Genomic DNA, 20,309 nt, shown 5'->3' on the forward strand with positions numbered 1-20,309 from the left:
ACTTCTCCGCGGGCGGGCACGCGCAAAGAAGCGCGCCGGCCCGGGTGTGGCGAGGTGGAGGCGAGGCCTGGCGCGGGCTGCCGCAGTGCGCGTGCGCACAACCTACCCCCAGGAGATGGCTTTGCGCATGCGGGCATGTCTCCCGGGACTCTAGAGCTGGCGAGCCCCCGGCACGGTGGGTAGGTTTGGCGTGCGGGGGTTTCCGCAGACCTGGGGCGGCGAGCTTGCACGTTATATCTCTCCTTCCTTGCTTACGTTGTCACCACTTAGGCCTCTATTGCAGAAGTCGCCATAGACTCTGAAGGGCCGCGGAATCGAAAGACTTTGCTGACCGATTTGCCCCCTTTCCGCAGAGCTGCGTGCACAAGTTGAACGGAGACGTGTAGGAGATTCCATTTTCCCCAGTTTTGCAGCTACTCTTAAGCCGTGTTAGCTTTTCAGGACGGGCTTCCCCAGCCTCAATCGGAAGCTGGGGGACGAAAACTGAGAGAAGCAGTTGCTCTTCCCTGGTGAGGCTTCTGGAGGATCGTTACGAGCGACATGATTCCACTTGCAGCCCTATAAAGGTTGGTTCCGCTCTCTTCCACTTACAGCTGTGGTCTTTTCACTTTCGTGTGCTGTTTAAGTGCCAGAATGAGTGACCGCTATCTAGAACAAAGGATTAGTATCAAATTCTGCGTGAAATTGAACAAGTCCGCAAGTGAAACCCACCACCTTTTAAAAGAAGCTTATGGAGATGAAGTCATGTCAAGGGCCCGAGTTTTCGACTGGCACAAAAGGTTTAAAGAAGGGCGGGAAGATGTCCGAGATGACGCCCGAAGTGGTCGTCCAGTCACCCACCGGACGGATGAAAATATCCAGAAGGTCAAGAACTTGGTTTGTTCAAACAGGCGGTTGACCGTGAGGATGATGGCCGAAGAGTTAAATTTAGATAAAGAAACCGTTAGACTCATTTTGAAAGAGAACTTAAATATGAGGAAAATATCTGCAAAAGTTGTATCAGGTATTTTGAAGGATGAACCCAAACCTCAGAGATTTGACTTTCAGTCTGATCTTTCAAAGGAAATGAGGAAAAATAGCTTGTGTGTAAGGAAAAAGATAACAAGTTCTGAAACACGGACTCATCTCGAGTGTGAAGCTGGTGGGAAGATACCTCTGCCTGTATCCCATCCCCCAAACCACTACCCTGCCAACCAGCTTCTGCAGGCTTCATCATCAACAAGCCTTCCCACCAGGGCAACTCAGGACTGGTTCATCCCGTGGTAAAAGGAACGTGAGGTAGCTGAGCCTGAGCTAGAAAGCTGCCTCACAGTTAGACACCTTCATTTGCTCCTCATCCATTTTCAGTCTTTATCACTCTTTCCCACATGTTACCACCCTCCTAGTTACCCTTGTGGACTACTGGGCCGTCTTCTGGTTTTGAGGAACTTTGCCTGTTGACCTCTGGTACTTGCTTGTTTCTTGATTTTGCTTGTTAAAATTTGGATCTCCTCACTGCCCAGGCCTTAGCTTGTGGCTGTTGTGTTCCTGTTTCTCAACATTCTGCCTCAGGGGATCATACCACTGAAAGGTGGGAACAGGACCTCCTGGAGTCATTCTGTGCCTATGAAGGCATATTATGGGAGGACCTCAAAAGAAGGCCTACAGTTCCAGCCTGCTTCACAGGCAGGACCTGAGGTATGGTACAGAAGGTAGTGGCATGCTGACCTAGTGAGCATTGCTAAGGGCATATCCAGCCCAAATAAGTCAGTGGGAACCCCTCAGTACTCAGGGGTTGGCCATCTATACTCACCTTTCACACACCTGTCTCTTACAGAAAAACTGGATTCGTTTCATGAGTCCTGTGCCCTGGACCCCCACTCATTTGTGTATCCCCTCTGCTGGAAGAGGAGGATTTGGTCCTAGAAAATAGAAACCAGTGGACTTAGTCCCAGGCAGCAGTGTGTGAGGAGAAGACGAGGTGATACTCTAGACCTTAACTTAAGGGAGTCTGCTGCCTATGTGCTGATTTCCACACAGCGGCCTGTTCTTAGTAACTAATGCCTACCACTGTCAGGTGGCTTTTGAGCACATGCAGTTTTTAGAACGCTGCTGGGCATTGACACTGTGAAGGTATAAAACAAAATCATCAAGGGCTGGCTGGGTGGACATCCAGATGAGATGATTTCTGCTGGATCCATAAAGAAGGGTGAGACAGGAGGCTAGGCAATTAGGGAAAGCTTCCCAAAGCAGGTAGAATTGCCTGACTCTTCGAACCTGTATTGGTATGAAAGTGATGGCACTGTTGGCTGAAATAGCAAAGTCTGGGGGAAGATAATGGTATTTATTGTACAAGATGAATAATTTCGGATAATTTACTTCCTCTCCTCTGCCCTAACTATGCCATAGGTTTATAAATTGCTTCCCCTGAATCTGTGGATAGGTTTATAAATAACTCACTTACTTGATTATCTAGTTTTCCCATCAACCACCCCCCCCCCCCACAAAAAGTTCTGCAAGTTTAGGGGTTTTTTTGTTTTTTTTTTTTTTTTTTAATCTCTTTCTGCCTCTCTGCAAGAATTTATGGAATGGAACTTTTCCCAAGTGGCTTCCAATAGACTGGAAACATCTCAGAAATACCTGACGAAGGTGCAGTGGAGGGATAGTTAGAACATTTCACACGATTAGCCAATGTCTGTGTTTTACCCAAGAATTTTTATGGGTAACAGTCCCTATTATTTAACTAGTAAGTTACTAAACCATATTGGTTGATAGAAGCCCAACACTTATTTATTCAACACAGTTATGTTTAGTTCTGTTCTTTCACTGTCTCTGTCTCCCAAAAAAATGACAAGTTCCCTACTAATACCTGTCAGTTTTGAAGCGCCCTGAAAGCTAGACCTTATCCCACAAATAAAAGGTCTTGTGCAAAAGAACTCTTAAACCAAACAACAGCTTATAGATTTCTACATGCTTAGCCATTTGTAGGCATTCCGTTTCAGGACCATTACATCTTCCACATCAGGTGAGGCCCTGGTTCCCCACAAGCACTTGCCACCAGGGACCCTGCACTTCTGGAACAAAGCCCCCATAGCTGGCTATTGCAACTTGGTGGCTGAACCTCACATTAATCCTTGGTAGGCTCAGTGGTAATTGTTGGAAAATTGTATGCTCCTTGGCCAGGGCCAGGATCCCACAACAGTATCTCAAGGCCTTATCTCCAACCTGAGAGAACTTATTTCTGGACTTATTCCTGTTCTGTGAACAGGGCTGGAGTGAGCCTTCCAAAGATGCTGGACCAAGACCATGCTGGAGCATAGGGTACCAGAAGCATTGCTGGCCCAGACAGGGTTTGGACACAGCAACCAGAAGCAGGTAATCAAGAATGTGAGTTCGAAATGTTACTAGTATCTATAATGAGAAGGACTTAATTGTTTACTTTAGATCATGTGCTGAGTACTAGTCAGGTTGAACTATGGCTCTCCCTAAACCAATTACCCATTTGCAAGGCTTCCCAGGAAATATCCAGTGAAATGATAATAAACCCAGGGTGCCTGGGTGGCTCAGTTGGTTAAGTCTCTGCTTTCCCCTCAGGTCGTGATCTCAGGGTTCTGGGATCAAGCCCCACATCTGTCTCCGTGCTCAGTGGAGAGTCTGCTTGTCCCTCTCCTGCCCCTCGCCCCATCTCAGACTCACTCTCTTGCTTTCTCTCTCTCTCCAAAAACATAAATAAAATCTTAAAAAAAAAAAAAAATTATAATAGACCCTAAGATGGCTCAGATTTGGGGAAGTAAAATTTCTGCCTGAACACTCATCCCACAGCAAACTATCCATACATGGCTGCCCAGAATCACTAAGCCCCAGGCCAGAGCATGAGCTCCTGTGATTATCCCCAAACAGGAGAATTCTTGTACGATAGTACCCCTCATATGCCCACCCACCCACCAAATCTGGGTTTTTTTTTTAAGATTTTATTTATTTATTTGGCAGACATCACAAGGAGGCAGAGAGAGAAAGGGAAGCAGGCTCCCTGCTGAGCAGAGAGCCTGATGCAGGGCTCCATCCCAGGACTCTTGGGATCATGACCTGAGCTGAAGGCAGAGGCTTAACCCACTGAGCCACCCAGGTGCCCCCCCACCAAATCTGTTTTATCACTGACACAAAATTTACCCTGAACTACATCTTGGACTTCCACCTGCCCCACAGGTTTCCCGAGTCTCAAGAATCCACTTATCATCATCCCCCAGGCTCTTGTCCTTGGCTTTTCTTAACACACCTCTGTTTATTCTCTGTCAGTTTGCTCTTTCTCCTCTGTTATACTGGTGCTTTGTTTTCTGGTTCAGGATCACACCTCCCTCCCTTTGGTCGGGATTTTCTGTTCAACTTACAACTCTCTAATTTTTTACCACTTTTCCAACTCCCCACTTCAGCCCTATAGTCTTGAGTAGGGAAATTGTCCCTAAGTTGCTTTCAAGAAGCAGGGTGGGACGACATGAAGGGATGTGTTCTTGTTTTTGTTTTATCTAAGAGACAGACGGGGAAGAGGAAGCAGCTCCCTCCCACCCTTAGCCACCAGTGGTTCCACTCTCCAGGGGCAATCAGTGTTACAAGTTTCTTATAGTGAAGGAAATGGAAACCTGAAGAAGCTGTCTTGGTTCAGTGGCTACCTGTGTGATGTAGGACATGTGACTTCTCTTTTCTGGGCCTCCACCTCCGTCCCCATTTAGTGTTACAAGTTTCTTAAGGAGGCAGTTTGGTTATCTCTGGTATTCAGGAGTCGTGAATCTTTTTCACAAATACAACATCCAAATCTCATTCTCTCAGCGTAAGCTCCCTTAAATGGAGAAGATGAAGCCTGGCTCTCTCTAGGACATCAGAAGGAGAGCTGGCCATCTGCAAACCTTGACTATAATTCTCAAGCTCAGCACACAGTCAGTTAATGAAATCTCTTTGGCTTTCAGACTGATCTCTCTCCTCATCCCATTCTGGTTCAGAATCCGTATGGAATGTTATATTCCACAGCTGGAAGTCCAGGAGAGTAGACACCTTCCAGGGCAGATCATCCCATCAGTGATTTTATCTAATTCTTCCTCCACCCATCACCCCTCCCTACCTTACTTCCACTTGCCCCACTGTTAATGAGCAAAAACAGAGAATATTCACCAATCTTTGATTTCAAAAAAACATGGGAAGCTCTGCAGTCTCTGAATTCTGCCCCTGCTCTGAATCCTCGCTGAAATGTTATTGTTTGAGAAGAATGTGTACCTGGACCTGCTTTTCAGAGTCTTCCTTTCAGATCCATTTCCTAGAGTTCAGATTTGCCCATGGAGATGCCTGGATCAATTTGGGTACCAACTGACTTGAGGACATCTAGTAAAGGAGGAGGCTACTGTAGGGGAACTGTCTGTCTCCGCATCTCATATACTGCTCACCCAAGCTGCTATTTGCAGAACACCTTGTCAGCAAGGCTCACTAGGCTTCTTGGGATTGGGTCTCATCAGGGTCCTATGTAGCTCAATTAGCAAGATGTTCCTTTGCTACTGGAACTGTATATGCAACCCTGTATTCTCCAACTGCTTCTTGTTTGGATCAGACCTCTCAGATTTTACTGGCCTCTACACAGTATCCTAAGCAATCTGCATGTATTTATCTTCTCTAGTTTCTGCCTTATCAGATCCTTGCAAATACTGTCCCAGTTTCATCACCCTTCTCCCAGTATTAATATCTAGAAATAAAAAATTTGTAGTGGGAAACTTCAGTACCTCTAAGGACCCTTGGGTCTAGTGAAAGGGTCAACAAATTTTCTCCATAAAGGAAATGCCTTAGGATTTGTGGGCCATACAGTCTGTTTAATAACTGCTCAGCATTTTATTGTTGCAAAAGTAGACCTGGCTAATACAGAAACAGATAAACGTGGCTGTGTCCTAATAAACCTTTATTTATGGATACTGAAATTTGAACTTTATATAATTTTCACATGTTACAAAATACTATTTTGATTTTGTTCAACTGTTTTTAAAAAATGTAAAAAGCCATTCTTAGACTTCTTAGCTTACATACCAGAGAAAAACAGATGGTGGACCAGATTTGGCCCATGGACCGTAGTTTGCCTACCTGGTCCAATGTATATAAAGTATATATACAAAATGACAGAAGATTGATCCTTTTCCATCAATAATGTTGTTAATGCCATATTGATCCAGCAGTATCTGACAGTTTATTATATTAAAAATTGTGGAATATTGAAGGGAATCTTTACGGTGCCAGGAGAGTGAACCAGAACTGAATGAACTAGTTTATCTCAACCATATTGACTAAAAATGGTATGACACAAACTACTACTTAGATTATGCCCTTATAATATCTCAAACAGTTTGGGCAATACTGCAGATAGTTCAGAGTTGCAACCAGTGTGGTAACCGAATGAACTGAAGGTGGGTCCAAAATCACCACAGTCATGGGCAGCACTTGAACGAGTTTACGTTCTCACCTGTGGAAGTGACTACTGTGGAGGTGACAACTCTCACTGAATCATACACTTCTCTGCGTGCTGGTGCCCAGGGTGTACCTTTCAGATGTGTTTACTTGTTTTTCCCCTAAAGAGAGCCTTGTGGCATCACCTTCAGTTAAGCCGATTTTCTAAAATTGAAGTGGAATCTCAGGATGGGACAGATGTTGACAAGGGTATTTATAATCCAACCAGTCAAGTTTCCCTTGAATCCAGGAGTGACTAACTCCTACAGCTGCTGGGGGGGAAAATGTGTCTGAAAGAAGAGTTCTGTGTTAATTCAACACATTTCTGTTGTGTGACTGTGTGTGCCAGGCACTGTCCTGTGTGCGGGGTGCAGCAATGGATGAAACAAACCCAGGCCTTAGATCCGACAGTCTGACATCTAATTCCTTTACTCTCCACTTCGGTACAGCTTCTCTTCCATGCCCCATGTGCCCACACGAACTTATTGTTAATTGCGTACCCAGCAATAGGTCTGACCTTTGCCATAGGCCTCTGTGCTGCGGTCATGAAGGCTCTCCAGCTGCATGAATAGCTTGAAAACTGTGTGTTCTACTTAAATTTTATTATCCTTTGGACAGATCTGGATTGGTAGAGAAACATGCTGGCAATGTTAGAAGTGTAAATTGGCAACAGCTTTCTAAAAAGCAATTTGGCAGTATCTATCAGGAACTTTAAAAATGTTTATATCTTCTGATCCTCTAATTCCACTTCTGGGACTCTGTCCTAAAGAAATAGTCTAGAATGTGGGCAGAATTTATACTTAACAATCCAGAAGTCCAACAGTAGAAAATTGATTAAATAAATTACCGTATGACTGTACAATAGACTATTATGCGGTCATTATGATTAATGTTTATGAACAGTTAAGACAGCATGGCAAAATGCTTGTAACGTTAAGCCAAAAGACTGATACACAAAATAGTATATATAAATCTGAAAATGTTTTTTTTTTTTTTTTTTAATGACTGGAATGGGTGTGCTAACTCTGGGTGGCTCGGTTATAAGTGTTTTCTTAATTTCTCTGTTTCTTCTCTTTCTAAAAATTTCTACAAAATATTACTTACCGCCTCTACCATCAGAATAAAACAGTAGCACCAAAAGGTGGCAATGGAGACAAGCCAAACCACTAATTTGGTCCTCGAACAGTTAACGGCCTGGGTGGACGTGGAGGTTGTGTGATACTGTATTGGTAGTAAGAAGGGAAAAGGGCCTGCCACAGAGGAGAAGGTGAGGGACCAGAATCCCTACCAAAAAAAAAGGCCGAAGTGATATGGGAAGTTACCATGAGTGGCAAGCTCCTGTTATGTAATCCTAGATAAATAAAAGAGCACGTATGGATCAAGTATGTTCTGACAATGGGAAAGGATATGGAAATACTCTCCCAAGCAAAGTAACCTCACTCTTGCATTCTTTCATACAAAGTGGGTATTCTCAAGATGGATTTTATTACAGCTGATTCTCTGAAGAATCCTCGCGCCTTCCACGTAATTTTGTTAGACTAGGAATGGCTTTTGATGGGCCAGGCCTACCTCCTCCCATACCTGGACGCTCACACAGCATGGATGTACATGGGAATATTTGGTATCCCACCCTGAGAATTCCGAAGCATATCATTAGTCACCTTACTATTATAACTTACAAAACTAAAGTTTGCAAATGTGATTTCAATGGAATCCGGAATTGCTGTGCTTTTCGTTTGTGTCTGAAAAGTAAACATGTCCCGGGATTTTAAAGTGAGAAACGATATAGATAATGCCTATCCATAGGTGAAATGGTCATTATCTTGGGGAAATCTGTCCTTCATTGTTGCTTTAGCAAAATGTTTATCATTAAAATGCCAAATATACCTCTCTGGTAAAATTTCAGACTTTCAAATGAGTGTATGTACATATTTTGGGGGCATGCATAGATTTGTCAAGCTGAGATAGTTCTTCAAGATCAAAGTATAAGTCTCTTGGTCAGTAGAAAGAACAGAAGAGCAAGAGTGGGTACTGGCTCCTTAACTATCCATGTGCCTTTCATTTTGCACCCTCGGAGCACTCCAATGTACTCCTCTGTAAAAGAATAATAACTCATCTTGTAGATTTGTTCATTTTGTTGGTTCAACACATATTTATCGACTGCTTACGTGTATCTGACATTGTTCTAAACACGGAAGATACAGCAATAAACGAGACAAGAAAACGTTCCTCCTCCTGAGCATACTTGTAAGTGGGGGAGACAGGCAAGAGCAAGAATATAGCATGTTAGATAGTGATTATTAGATACGAGGCTTACTTTAACGCAGGTGGCCCCCAGCACAAGACTTGGCACACGGTAAAGGACTCGATAGCGATTTCCTTTGGTTCTTTAGTCTTCTTAATGGCTCTTGAATTACTCCACAAAATGGCAATAATCGGCAAAGCTTGACCCTTCTAGCTCTTGCCAGTTAATAAAGCCTAAACCTGTTTTTGCTTAAGACAAATAATTCTTACAGTTATGTTTTGTACCTTCCTGTATAGCAGATCAATCAAGGTGGTGCCTAAACACTGTTGATAGATGGCCTTTTCTGAAGCCAGTTGGCAGGGGTCTTGGCCTGGGACTAGGATGGCAGGTGTTGGGTCCACAAAGACAAATGGCATGGTGTCATTGCTGTTTAAACAGAACAGATGCAGAGGCTGTCATGGCTGTTTCTGTTAAAGATGTGTTCCCCATGTCCTGTTCCCAATGCTGGTGAACTGGGAAAAGTTTGTGTTATTTGTGGGAGGCCAGGACATTGACAGAAAGCCAGGAAAAGGAGGGCTTAATGCTTGTGGTATGTTTATATTTCTGCCCCATTGTGGAAATTTTGGAAGGTTCAGGAATGTTGGATAACAGCAGCCAAAAGTTCACCCCTAGAGTTCAGGTATTTCACCAGACCCATTTCTCTGCCTCGTCTTCCTCCAGGAACGTAGTGAGCATTCATTTAGTGAATTCTTCAGGTCTGGGCCTGCCTGAGGCAAAGAGGGTTGGGCCCTTGCCCTTAGGCTGTGCCCACCCTTGTGGCATGGGGAAAAGGCCATAGGTGGAGGGACCACTGAAAATGAGCTCCCACCTTAGATTGTCCATCTTTCCCAGAGGACAGCTGTAAGGAACAAGCTTTTATAAAGAATCCAGGACAGAAAGTTAGAAAGATCACACATAGGGTGATTGTGGGAACGAGAAAGTTGAGTTTAAAGAGGAAAAACATAGAACAATGATTAACTGGCCTGCTGGCTATACCATCGCCAGGATTCAGTGTGAAGTTGTACCTCTTAGAAGAAACTAGATGTTGGGCTATGGGCCAGTCCCCCCGAACCTTGCTTTAAGAACCTAATAAGTGAAAATTCAGAATTACAGCTCTGCTTAGATGAGGAAATTGGCACAGGGAGGTTGAGTGACTTTTCTTGAATCACACATCTAGCTGGTGGCTGAGCCAGGATAATAATGAAGGACCTTGAATTTCACTCAGCCCAGTGAATTTTTTTCCATTACTCCACTGGTAATAATTGCCTTTACTAACATATACATTGTTAAGATATCTTTGAAATAGCAGTCAACATCCCATTTGATAAATATGACTTACCAACAGTTGATTTATGTGCAATTTTTTTGGGAATGTATTTTTTTTTTAAAGATTTTATTTGACAGAGACAGAGAGAGAGATCACAAGCAGGCAGAGAGACAGGCAGGGGGTGGGGTAGAAGCAGGCTTCCTGCTGAGCAGAGAGTCCCATTCCGGCCTTGATCCCAGGACCCTGAGATCATGACCTGAGCAGAAGGCAAAGGTTTAACCCACTGAGCCACCCAGGTGCCCCTAGGGGGACAAAGTTTTTTCCAAGTTTCTTTGGTGTGTCCAGGCCCTCTGGTGGTTCCAGAGGTGCGTATTCATAAGTAAATGTTGGCATTCTGTCATTCATTTTTTCCAGATGTCCTTCCCAAGTAGTGCGTTAGGTTTTATGTTTTTAATATTTCTCATTTATATTTTTAAAATCTGGGCACATAAATCCTAATAAAGTTCTTAACTATCTCCTCTATGCTGTCTCAAATTTCTGGGTGTGTTTATATTTATGACACAGTGCCTATAGGCGTGAATGCTACCACATCATTAGGGTTTATATTCCTAAACCATAGACTTATATTTCTAGATGTTCTGAAAATTCTTTACACTTCACTTGTAAATGCCACTATACTGTGCCATGACATCTCCATAGTAACACATATTTTAAACAGGAAAACAGAGGAAGCCCAAGGAAAAGGGAAGTAGGTTTCAAATGAAAAAAAAAATCGTTAAAAATAGAATACATAAGGGGCGCCTGGGTGGCTCAGTGGGTTAAAGCCTCTGCCTTCAGCTCAGGTCATGATCCCAGAGTCCTGGGATCGAGCCCCACATCGGGCTCTCTGCTCTGCAGGGAGCCTGCTTCCTCCTCTCTCTCTGCCTGCCTCTCTGCCTAGTTGTGATTTCTCTCTGTCAAATAAATAAAAAAAAATATATTAAAAAAAAAAAATAGAATACATAAGATGGGGAGGAGGGGAGTAAATTCTGGTTGGATGTGCCCTGAGAAGAGAATGTCCTGCAGACCCACCTTAGGGACATGCAGTGTCCACCACCCACCAAGTGGCCTAATCATGGCATTACACTTTCTTGGACCCTCATGTCCAGTGGGGTCCACGTCATTATCCTTACATTTCTTAATTCTCACCCTCTGAGACCAGATTGAGGTGGTTACCCACCTGTCACCTCACTGTCCTGAAGCCCATCCTTCACACTGCTGCACATGTGCTGTATGGTTCAGTGTTTACTGAAAACCGGTGTCTTTTGGACCCCAGCTTTTTGAACTTCCACAGGTCACACCCCCTGCCTGGAATTCCTTGCTGCTGCCATCCACCTGGCAAACTCCTACTCAGCACTCGAGCCTTAACCTTGCCATTGCTGTTCTCTGCAATGGCAAAGCAGCCATCCTGAATGTATATACACACTGTTAATGTCAAAGAAACATTAACACTTAATTGAACTTAATTGTTTGCAGAATGTTTTTCCTCCCTTACCAGCCTATGAACTCCTCAAAAGCCAAGACCATATGTGATTGTTCTCTGTATTCCCTGCATCCAGAATAGAGCTTGTCTGGATAAATGTTTGATGGATGAATGAAAGAATAGACTTTTATGGTAATTGGTTTTTTTATTGTGGGAAAGTTCACATAACAAAATTCACCATTTTAACCATTTTAAAGTGCACATTTCCGTGACAGTATATTCACAGTGTTGTACAATCACTACCACTGTCTAGTTCCAGAACATTTTTACTACTCCAAAAGGAAATCTTGTATCCATTAAGCAGACACTCCCCATCACCCCCTACCCCAAGGCCCTGGCAACCAACCACTAATCCACTTCCTGTCTCTATGGATTTGCTTAGTCTGAATTTTTATTTTTTTGAAATTTTTATATAAATGTAATCATGCTATATGTGGCCTTTTGTGTCTGGCTTCTTTCATTTAACATGTTTTCAAGACTCATCCATGTTGTAGCATGTATCAGTACTTCATACGTAACTTTTTATGGCTGAATAATATTGTTGCATTGATAGACCACACTTTCTTTATCCATTCATCCACTGATACACATTTGCATTTCTACCTTTTGACTATTATGAATAGTACTTCTATGAATGTGTGTATGTACAGATTTTTGTTTGAACAGCTATTTTTAATTCTCCTGGGTACATACCTGAGAATGGAAATGCTTGGTTATATGGTAAGCTTATGTTTAACTTATGAAGGAACCACCAGACTGTTTTCTATAGCAATTGCCCATTTTACATTCGCAGCAGCAGTGTATGAACTGAGGGTTCCAATTTCCCCACATTTTCATCAACAATTTTATGTATATATATGTATATATATATGACAATTATTATTTTCCATATATATATATATATATCCATCCATCCTAGTGAATGTGAAGTAGAATCTCATTGTGGTTTTGATTTGCATTTCCCTAATAATTAATGATGTTAAGCATGTTTTGGTGAGTTCTCTGGCCATGTGTGTCTCTTTGGAGAAATGTCTTTTACACAAGCCCTTTGCCCACTTTTTATTTGGGTTGTCTTTTTGTTGTTGAGTTGAAAGAGTTCTTTATATATTCTGGATACTAAACCTTTATCTGATATATGATTTGCAAATATCTTCTGCCATTCTATGGATTGTCTTTTCCCTTTCTTAATAGTGTTCTTTGGTACAAAAGAGTTTTAATTTTGAGGAAGAGTTTTGGTACAAAAGAGTTTTTAATTTTGAGGAAGTCCAGTTTATTTATATATATATTTTTGCTTGTTTTGTGCTAAGAAACCATTGCCGAATCCAAAGTCATGAAGATCTGTCCCTATGCTTTCTCCCAAGGATTTTATAGTTTTAGCTATTATATTTAGGTCTTTGATCCATTTTGAGTTTGTTTTTGTATAAGGCATAAAGTAAATGTCCAACTTCATTCTTTTGCATGTTGATCTCCAGTTACTCCTGCACAATTTATTGAAAAGATTCTTCTTTTCCCATCGTCACATGTGTTATTGAAAGATATTTTCACATTATAAGTTGACAGTTTTTTTCTGTGCCTTGAAGACTTTGCTCCTGTGTCTTCTGGCTTGCATGATTTCTGCTGTAATTCTTTTTTTTTTTTTTTTTTTGTATTTTTTTAAATTAATTAATTTATTTTTATTTGCTTATTTACAGCATAACAGTGTTCATTGTTCTGGCATCACACCCAGTGCTCCATGCAGTACGTGCCCTCCCTATTACCCACGACCTGGTTCCTCAACCTCCCACCACACCCCACCCCCTCCCGCCGCCCCTTCATAACCCTCTGGTTGTTTTTCAGAGTCCACAGTCTCTCGTGGTTCATCTCCCCTTCCAGTTTCCCTCAACTCCCTCTCCTCTCCATCTCCCCATGTCCTCCATGTTATTTGTTATGCTCCACAAATAAGTGAGACCATATGATACTTGACTCTCTCTGCTTGACTTATTTCGCTCAGCATAATTTCTTCCAGTCCTGTCCATGTTGCTACAAAAGTTGGGTATTCGTCCTTTCTGATGGAGGCATAATACTCCATTGTGTATATGGACCACATCTTCCTTATCCATTCATCCGTTGAAGGGCATCTTGGATCTTTCCACAGTTTGGCGACCGTAGCCATTGCTGCAATAAACATTGGGGTACAAATGGCCCTTCTTTTCACTACATCTGTATCTTTGGGGTAAATACCCAGCAGTGCAATTGCAGGGTCATAGGGAAGCTCTATTTTTAATTTCTTCAGGAATCTCCACACTGTTCTCCAAAGTGGTTGCACTAACTTGCATTCCCACCAACAGTGTAAGAGGGTTCCCCTTTCTCCACATCCTCTCCAGCACACGTTGTTTCCTGTCTTGCTAATTTTGGCCATTCTAACTGGTGTTAGGTGGTATCTCAATGTTGTTTTAATTTGAATCTCCCTGATGGCTAGTGATGATGAACATTTTTTCATGTGTCTGATAGCCATTTGTATGTCTTCGTTGGAGAAGTGTCTATTCATATCTTCTGCCCATTTTTTGATATGATTATCTGTTTTGTGTGTGTTGAGTTTGAGAAGTTCTTTGTAGATCCTGGATATCAACCTTTTTGTCTGGATCTAGAAGAGGGCAAATACAAGATGATTCTGGAGCACGCTGAAGTACTAGAAAGTAAGGAAGTGTTCAAAAGCAAAAGAATGGGAACATGTCAAAGAGATACAGAAGCCAACCCGAAAAAGCATCCAATGGCCCAAACTGAAACAATCTGAGCAACAAAATAAATAACATAGCATTGAATTATAATGCAAAATATCAAATAAATATACATGAGTCCAAAATGATATAAATACTAACCGAATCAATAAAGTGGGAAGAAAGATAATTATTCTATACAGAATTCCAAATAACAGATGCAGATATTCTCCCTTTGCAGGAGGTAGAACATAATCATTCCCCTTCCTTTGGGTGTGGGCTGAACTGGGTGACTTGCTTCCAAAGAACAGAAAGGAAAGGAAAAAATAGTGTCTTTACAGTAGGAAAATCTATCAAAACCACCTTAATCAAGTGACTAAAGTGAAGGTCACCAATGATGTCATGTGACTATCATGTGCTCTCTAATTTGATGTAATAAAAAGAACACTTTAGCTGCTATTCTTTCTCAAAACCTATAACCCCAGCTAATCATAAGAAAAACATTAGACAAACCCAAATTAAAGGATATGCTATAACATACATGACCAGTGCTCTTTAAAACATTCAATGTCATGAAAAACAAGATAAGACCGAGAAACTGTCATGGGTCTGAAAAGACTAACTAGATATAACAAGTAAATGAGAGCTGATATCTTATTGATTACTGGGATAGAAAAAAATCATTATTGGAAAAGCTGATGAAATCTGTATCAAGTGTGGGGTTTCATTAATAGTCATGCACAAAGTTGGTATCTTAGTTTTGGGGTAAGTGCATCACAGTAACATAACAACATTGGGAGAAACTAAAACTGGATGAGAGGCAATTGGAAATGCCCTGTACCATCTTTGCAAATTTTCTGTAAGTCTAAAATTATTCCAAAATAAAAAATATATTTTTTAAAAAACAGGTCAAATTTCTTGAGATTGAAATCACTGTATTTGAGATGAAGAATCCACAAAATGAGATTAAAATAGAGTAGACATTTCAGAAGAAGGCATTAGTAAATTTGGGGACACGGCAATAGAAACTGAAAGAAAGGGAGGAAAAAAAAGAAAAAAACTGAACAAGTATCAGTGGGTTATCAGACAATTCAAGCCGTCTACTATACATGTAATTGGTGCCCCTAAAGGAAGGAGGGGCAGAGAAAATATTTGAAGAAATAACATCCATAAATTTCCTGAATTTGGTGAAAAGTTCTGGCCCACAAATCTAAGAAGCTCCATGAGCCCCAAGCACAAGAAACACAAGAAATACTATACCAGGGTATATAAAATCAAATCACTAAACTCAGTAATACAGAAGAGGCCTTAATACAGAATACAGTAATACAGAACAGCAGCAAAAGAGAATGTACAGAAATCAGTGGCTTTCTTATACACTAACAATGAAAATACAGAAAGGGAAATTAGAGAATCGATTCCATTTACTATAGCACCAAGAACCATAAGATACCTGGGCATAAACCTAACCAAAGAAGTAAAGGACCTGTACTCGAGGAACTACAGAACACTCATGAAAGAAATTGAAGAAGACACAAAAAGATGGAAGACTGTTCCATGCTCTTGGATTGGAAGAATAAACATTGTTAAAATGTCTATACTGCCTAGAGCAATCTATACTTTTAATGCCATTCCGATCAAAATTCCACCGATATTTTTCAAAGAGCTGGAGCAAATAATCCTAAAATTTGTATGGAGTCAGAAGAGACCCCGAATTGCTAAGGAAATGTTGAAAAACAAAACTGGCGGCATCACGTTACCCGATTTCAAGCTTTACTACAAAGCTGTGATCACCAAGACAGCGTGGTACTGGCATAAAAACAGACACATAGACCAGTGGAACAGAGTGGAGAGCCCAGATATGGACCCTCAACTCTATGGTCAAATAATCTTCGACAAAACAGGAAAAAATATTCAATGGAAAAAAGACAGTCTCTTCAATAAATGGTGCTGGGAAAACTGGACAGCGATATGTAGAAGAATGAAACTCGACCATTCTCTTACACCGTTCACAAAGATAAACTCGAAATGGATAAAAGACCTCAACGTGAGACAGGAATCTATCAGAATCCTAGAGGAGAACATAGGCAGTAACCTCTTCGATATCAGCCACAGCAACTTCTTTCAAGACAAGTCTCCAAAGGCCAAGGAAACAAAAGCAAAAATGAACTTTTGGGACTTCATCAAGATCAAAAGCTTCTGCACAGCAAAGGAAACAGTCAACAAAACAAAGAGGCAACCCACGGAATGGGAGAAGATATCTGCTGTAATTCTTATCTTTGTTCTCTATATGTACTGTTTCTCTTTTGCTGCTCTTCTGTATTACTGTATTCTGTATTAAGACCTCTTCTGTATTACTGAGTTTAGTGATTTGATTTTATATACCCTGGTATAGTATTTCTTGTGTTTCTTGTGCTTGGGGCTCATGGAGCTTCTTAGATTTGTGGGCCAGAACTTTTCACCAAATTCAGGAAATTTATGGATGTTATTTCTTCAAATATTTTCTCTGCCCCTCCTTCCTTTAGGGGCACCAATTACATGTATAGTAGACGGCTTGAATTGTCTGATAACCCACTGATACTTGTTCAGTTTTTTTCTTTTTTTTCCTCCCTTTCTTTCAGTTTCTATTGCCGTGTCCCCAAATTTACTAATGCCTTCTTCTGAAATGTCTACTCTATTTTAATCTCATTTTGTGGATTCTTCATCTCAAATACAGTGATTTCAATCTCAAGAAATTTGACCTGTTTTTTAAAAAATATATTTTTTATTTTGGAATAATTTTAGACTTACAGAAAATTTGCAAAGATGGTACAGGGCATTTCCAATTGCCTCTCATCCAGTTTTAGTTTCTCCCAATGTTGTTATGTTACTGTGATGCACTTACCCCAAAACTAAGATACCAACTTTGTGCATGACTATTAATGAAACCCCACACTTGATACAGATTTCATCAGCTTTTCCAATAATGATTTTTTTCTATCCCAGTAATCAATAAGATATCAGCTCTCATTTACTTGTTATATCTAGTTAGTCTTTTCAGACCCATGACAGTTTCTCGGTCTTATCTTGTTTTTCATGACATTGAATGTTTTAAAGAGCACTGGTCATGTATGTTATAGCATATCCTTTAATTTGGGTTTGTCTAATGTTTTTCTTATGATTAGCTGGGGTTATAGGTTTTGAGAAAGAATAGCAGCTAAAGTGTTCTTTTTATTACATCAAATTAGAGAGCACATGATAGTCACATGACATCATTGGTGACCTTCACTTTAGTCACTTGATTAAGGTGGTTTTGATAGATTTTCCTACTGTAAAGACACTATTTTTTCCTTTCCTTTCTGTTCTTTGGAAGCAAGTCACCCAGTTCAGCCCACACCCAAAGGAAGGGGAATGATTATGTTCTACCTCCTGCAAAGGGAGAATATCTGCATCTGTTATTTGGAATTCTGTATAGAATAATTATCTTTCTTCCCACTTTATTGATTCGGTTAGTATTTATATCATTTTGGACTCATGTATATTTATTTGATATTTTGCATTATAATTCAATGCTATGTTATTTATTTTGTTGCTCAGATTGTTTCAGTTTGGGCCATTGGATGCTTTTTCGGGTTGGCTTCTGTATCTCTTTGACATGTTCCCATTCTTTTGCTTTTGAACACTTCCTTACTTTCTAGTACTTCAGCGTGCTCCAGAATCATCTTGTATTTGCCCTCTTCTAGATCCACAATCAAACATTTCTCTAAAGAACTCTGGTTCCTTTTATTGGAGAATGGTATTCGGAAACGAAGAGATGGGCACTGAGCATGTTTGTGGCTACTGTGACTTGGACCTCTTCGGTATCTTCTGTATCTCTAACAAGCTGAGTGTTTTCTCTCGCTCCTTGATCACATAGAATACAGTTGTGACTGTTTTAATGTTTTTAATCTATCCATTCTATCTGTCTTGGTCAGTTTCAGTTGAGGGATTTTGAATTTTCGGAAGTAGCTTTTGGCTATTACTTTTAAACGTTGTGAGATGGGATCGGGGCAACATTAGTCTAGGGCTGCCCCACTATTGTGGCAAAGCCCATCTGATGCCATGTGAAATATGCCTGCCACTCTGAATGCTGGGAACAGGAACTGGGCCTGTGTGTTCTTTGTGAGTTGTTCCTTCTGTTTCCTTTGGATGGTTCTTTCTGGTCTCAGGCATTTTCCTCACATGCATGTTGAAGACTTAAGGGGTAACCTCAGCAGATAGCCAGAGCTTTCTTTTGGTGCATATTTCTTCTCTTTGGCAGTCTTCCCTGTGAACTCTTGCCACCGTGACCTCCCCAGACTCATAGCTCCATCTCTTCAATTCAAGAAACTGCTGGGTTCCACCTGGGTTTACTCTCTCAGCCCTATGCCCTGGAAACCCTCTCTAGGAGGTAAGGGACAATCATAAGGTTCACCTCACTTGTTTTCTGTTTTCCAGGGATCACTGTTTTTACTTGCTTGATATCCAGTGACTTAAAAATCACTGTTTTATATGTTTTGTCCAGATTTGTAGCTGCTTTGTATAGGGAGATAAGTATAGTCCCTATTACTACATCATCTTAGCCAGAAGCCACAGTATATGCATGTATATGCATAGGAAATTAATGGAGCCAGGGGCTATGATTAGCACAAAGGCAGGCATATCATAAGATTTTAAAAGGCAATGTCATATTGTGGTTAAGAGTATAGACTCTGGAACCAGACTGCCTGGGTATGAATTCTGGCTCCCCATCTTACTACCTGTATATCCTGGGCCAACTATATAACCTTTCTGGGCCTCAATTTCCTCATCTTAAAATGGGGACCATAATGGTCATATTTCATTGGCCTGAGATGGGGGTTAAATAGCTTAAAACACATAAAGCATTTGGGACAGTGCTTGGTTCAAAATTTGTATTCAATAAATATTAGTTATTTATATACTTGTTAAAAGCAGCCAGCAAATCTATGAGTTTCCTAGTGACCCTAGCAAAGTGGAAATATCAGTTACATGATTCAGTACCCATAAAATATAAACAAATTGGCTGGACAGGAAAAATACAGATTTCAGAATCGCCTCCCCACAAGATTCCTCATAAAGAGAATACAGTATGTGCCTGGAATAATATACCAGCCAGAGGAAGTTTCTAGGATTTTGTCTTTACCATTCCTCCAAATAGCCAATAACTTCACACTAGAGCTCAGTATAGTAAAAGGGCTTCCACTGTGACTGAAATATCGCAATACCTTTAGTCTGGCTTATTCCAAAAATAAAACGTATAGCATCAAAATGAAACTATAGAACCACAAGTCATTTGGGTGATTCTCTATAAATATGGGGGTGGGGGTTCAATTAGAAGACAATTACAGTGGTTCAGGGAAGAGGCAACTAAAGCCTGAGCCAAGAACTAGCTAAGGATGAAAGGGGGTTGGCACAGAACCAACCCACTGTACTGTGAGAATCCACAAATTTTGGCAATTGACTCAGTGTGTAGCAATTGTGAGAAGGAACTTTCGAGGCCAGGAGTGTGTGTTGGGAAAGATGAAAAAGCTTGATTGTTGTGTTCTTCAAACCTTCTATAGCCTTACAAATATTTCATCAGCTTACTCCATCAGCTGCTGAGGGAGATGGGTTAATTCTCAGTATATGGGTTTGTCCATTTCTCCTCATAATCTTATATATTTGGAGGCGTGTTTCCAGTTGGTACAGAGAGGTTCTGGGTCATATCTTCCTGATGAACTATCCCTTTTGTCCCTAAGTATATGCCTGTAGGGCATCTGGGTGACTTGGTTAGGTGTCTGCCTACCATGTGTTTGCTTTATTCTTTTGTCCTGTCTTTCGTTTAGTTGTTTTCTTTACTCCCTTTTTATTCTCATGAGTGATTTGCAAGTTATACATTCTAATTCCGTTCCTTCAGTGGATGTTCTTACATTATTAATGTGCATACTTGAGTTAACAGTGTTAATTACCGTCTCTAGCTCATTGTGAAGGTATTAGGATCCTTAGAATTCTTCAGTTCTAATCTCTACCCGCTTCTATCTTCCAAGTGATTTGGGTTTTAGTTTTTTGCTTCTAACTTACTTTTAACAC

The 20,309-nt window shown here is 41.0% G+C and overlaps 1 protein-coding gene across 3 annotated transcripts in view; it reads left to right on the plus strand.

The window, feature by feature from the left end:
- Window positions 1-117: 117 nt before the first annotated feature.
- GVQW3 (GVQW motif containing 3) overlaps window positions 118-20,309 on the plus strand; it is a 31,524-nt gene continuing 11,332 nt past the window's right edge. The window contains exons 1-2 of one of the 3 annotated variants that reach the window (XM_046016130.1): window positions 118-1,677; window positions 3,248-3,585. In XM_046016130.1, coding sequence (XP_045872086.1) covers window positions 634-1,266 — 633 coding nt within the window. In that variant the 5' untranslated portion in view covers window positions 118-633 and the 3' untranslated portion in view covers window positions 1,267-1,677; window positions 3,248-3,585. Of the gene's footprint in view, window positions 1,678-3,247; window positions 3,586-20,309 lie in introns of those variants that run through there. The other 2 variants (XM_046016131.1, XM_046016132.1) reach the window with 2 other exon arrangements.

Source organism: Meles meles, chromosome 8, assembly GCF_922984935.1.
Source record: "Meles meles chromosome 8, mMelMel3.1 paternal haplotype, whole genome shotgun sequence".
NCBI classification, from domain to species: Eukaryota; Metazoa; Chordata; class Mammalia; order Carnivora; family Mustelidae; genus Meles; species Meles meles.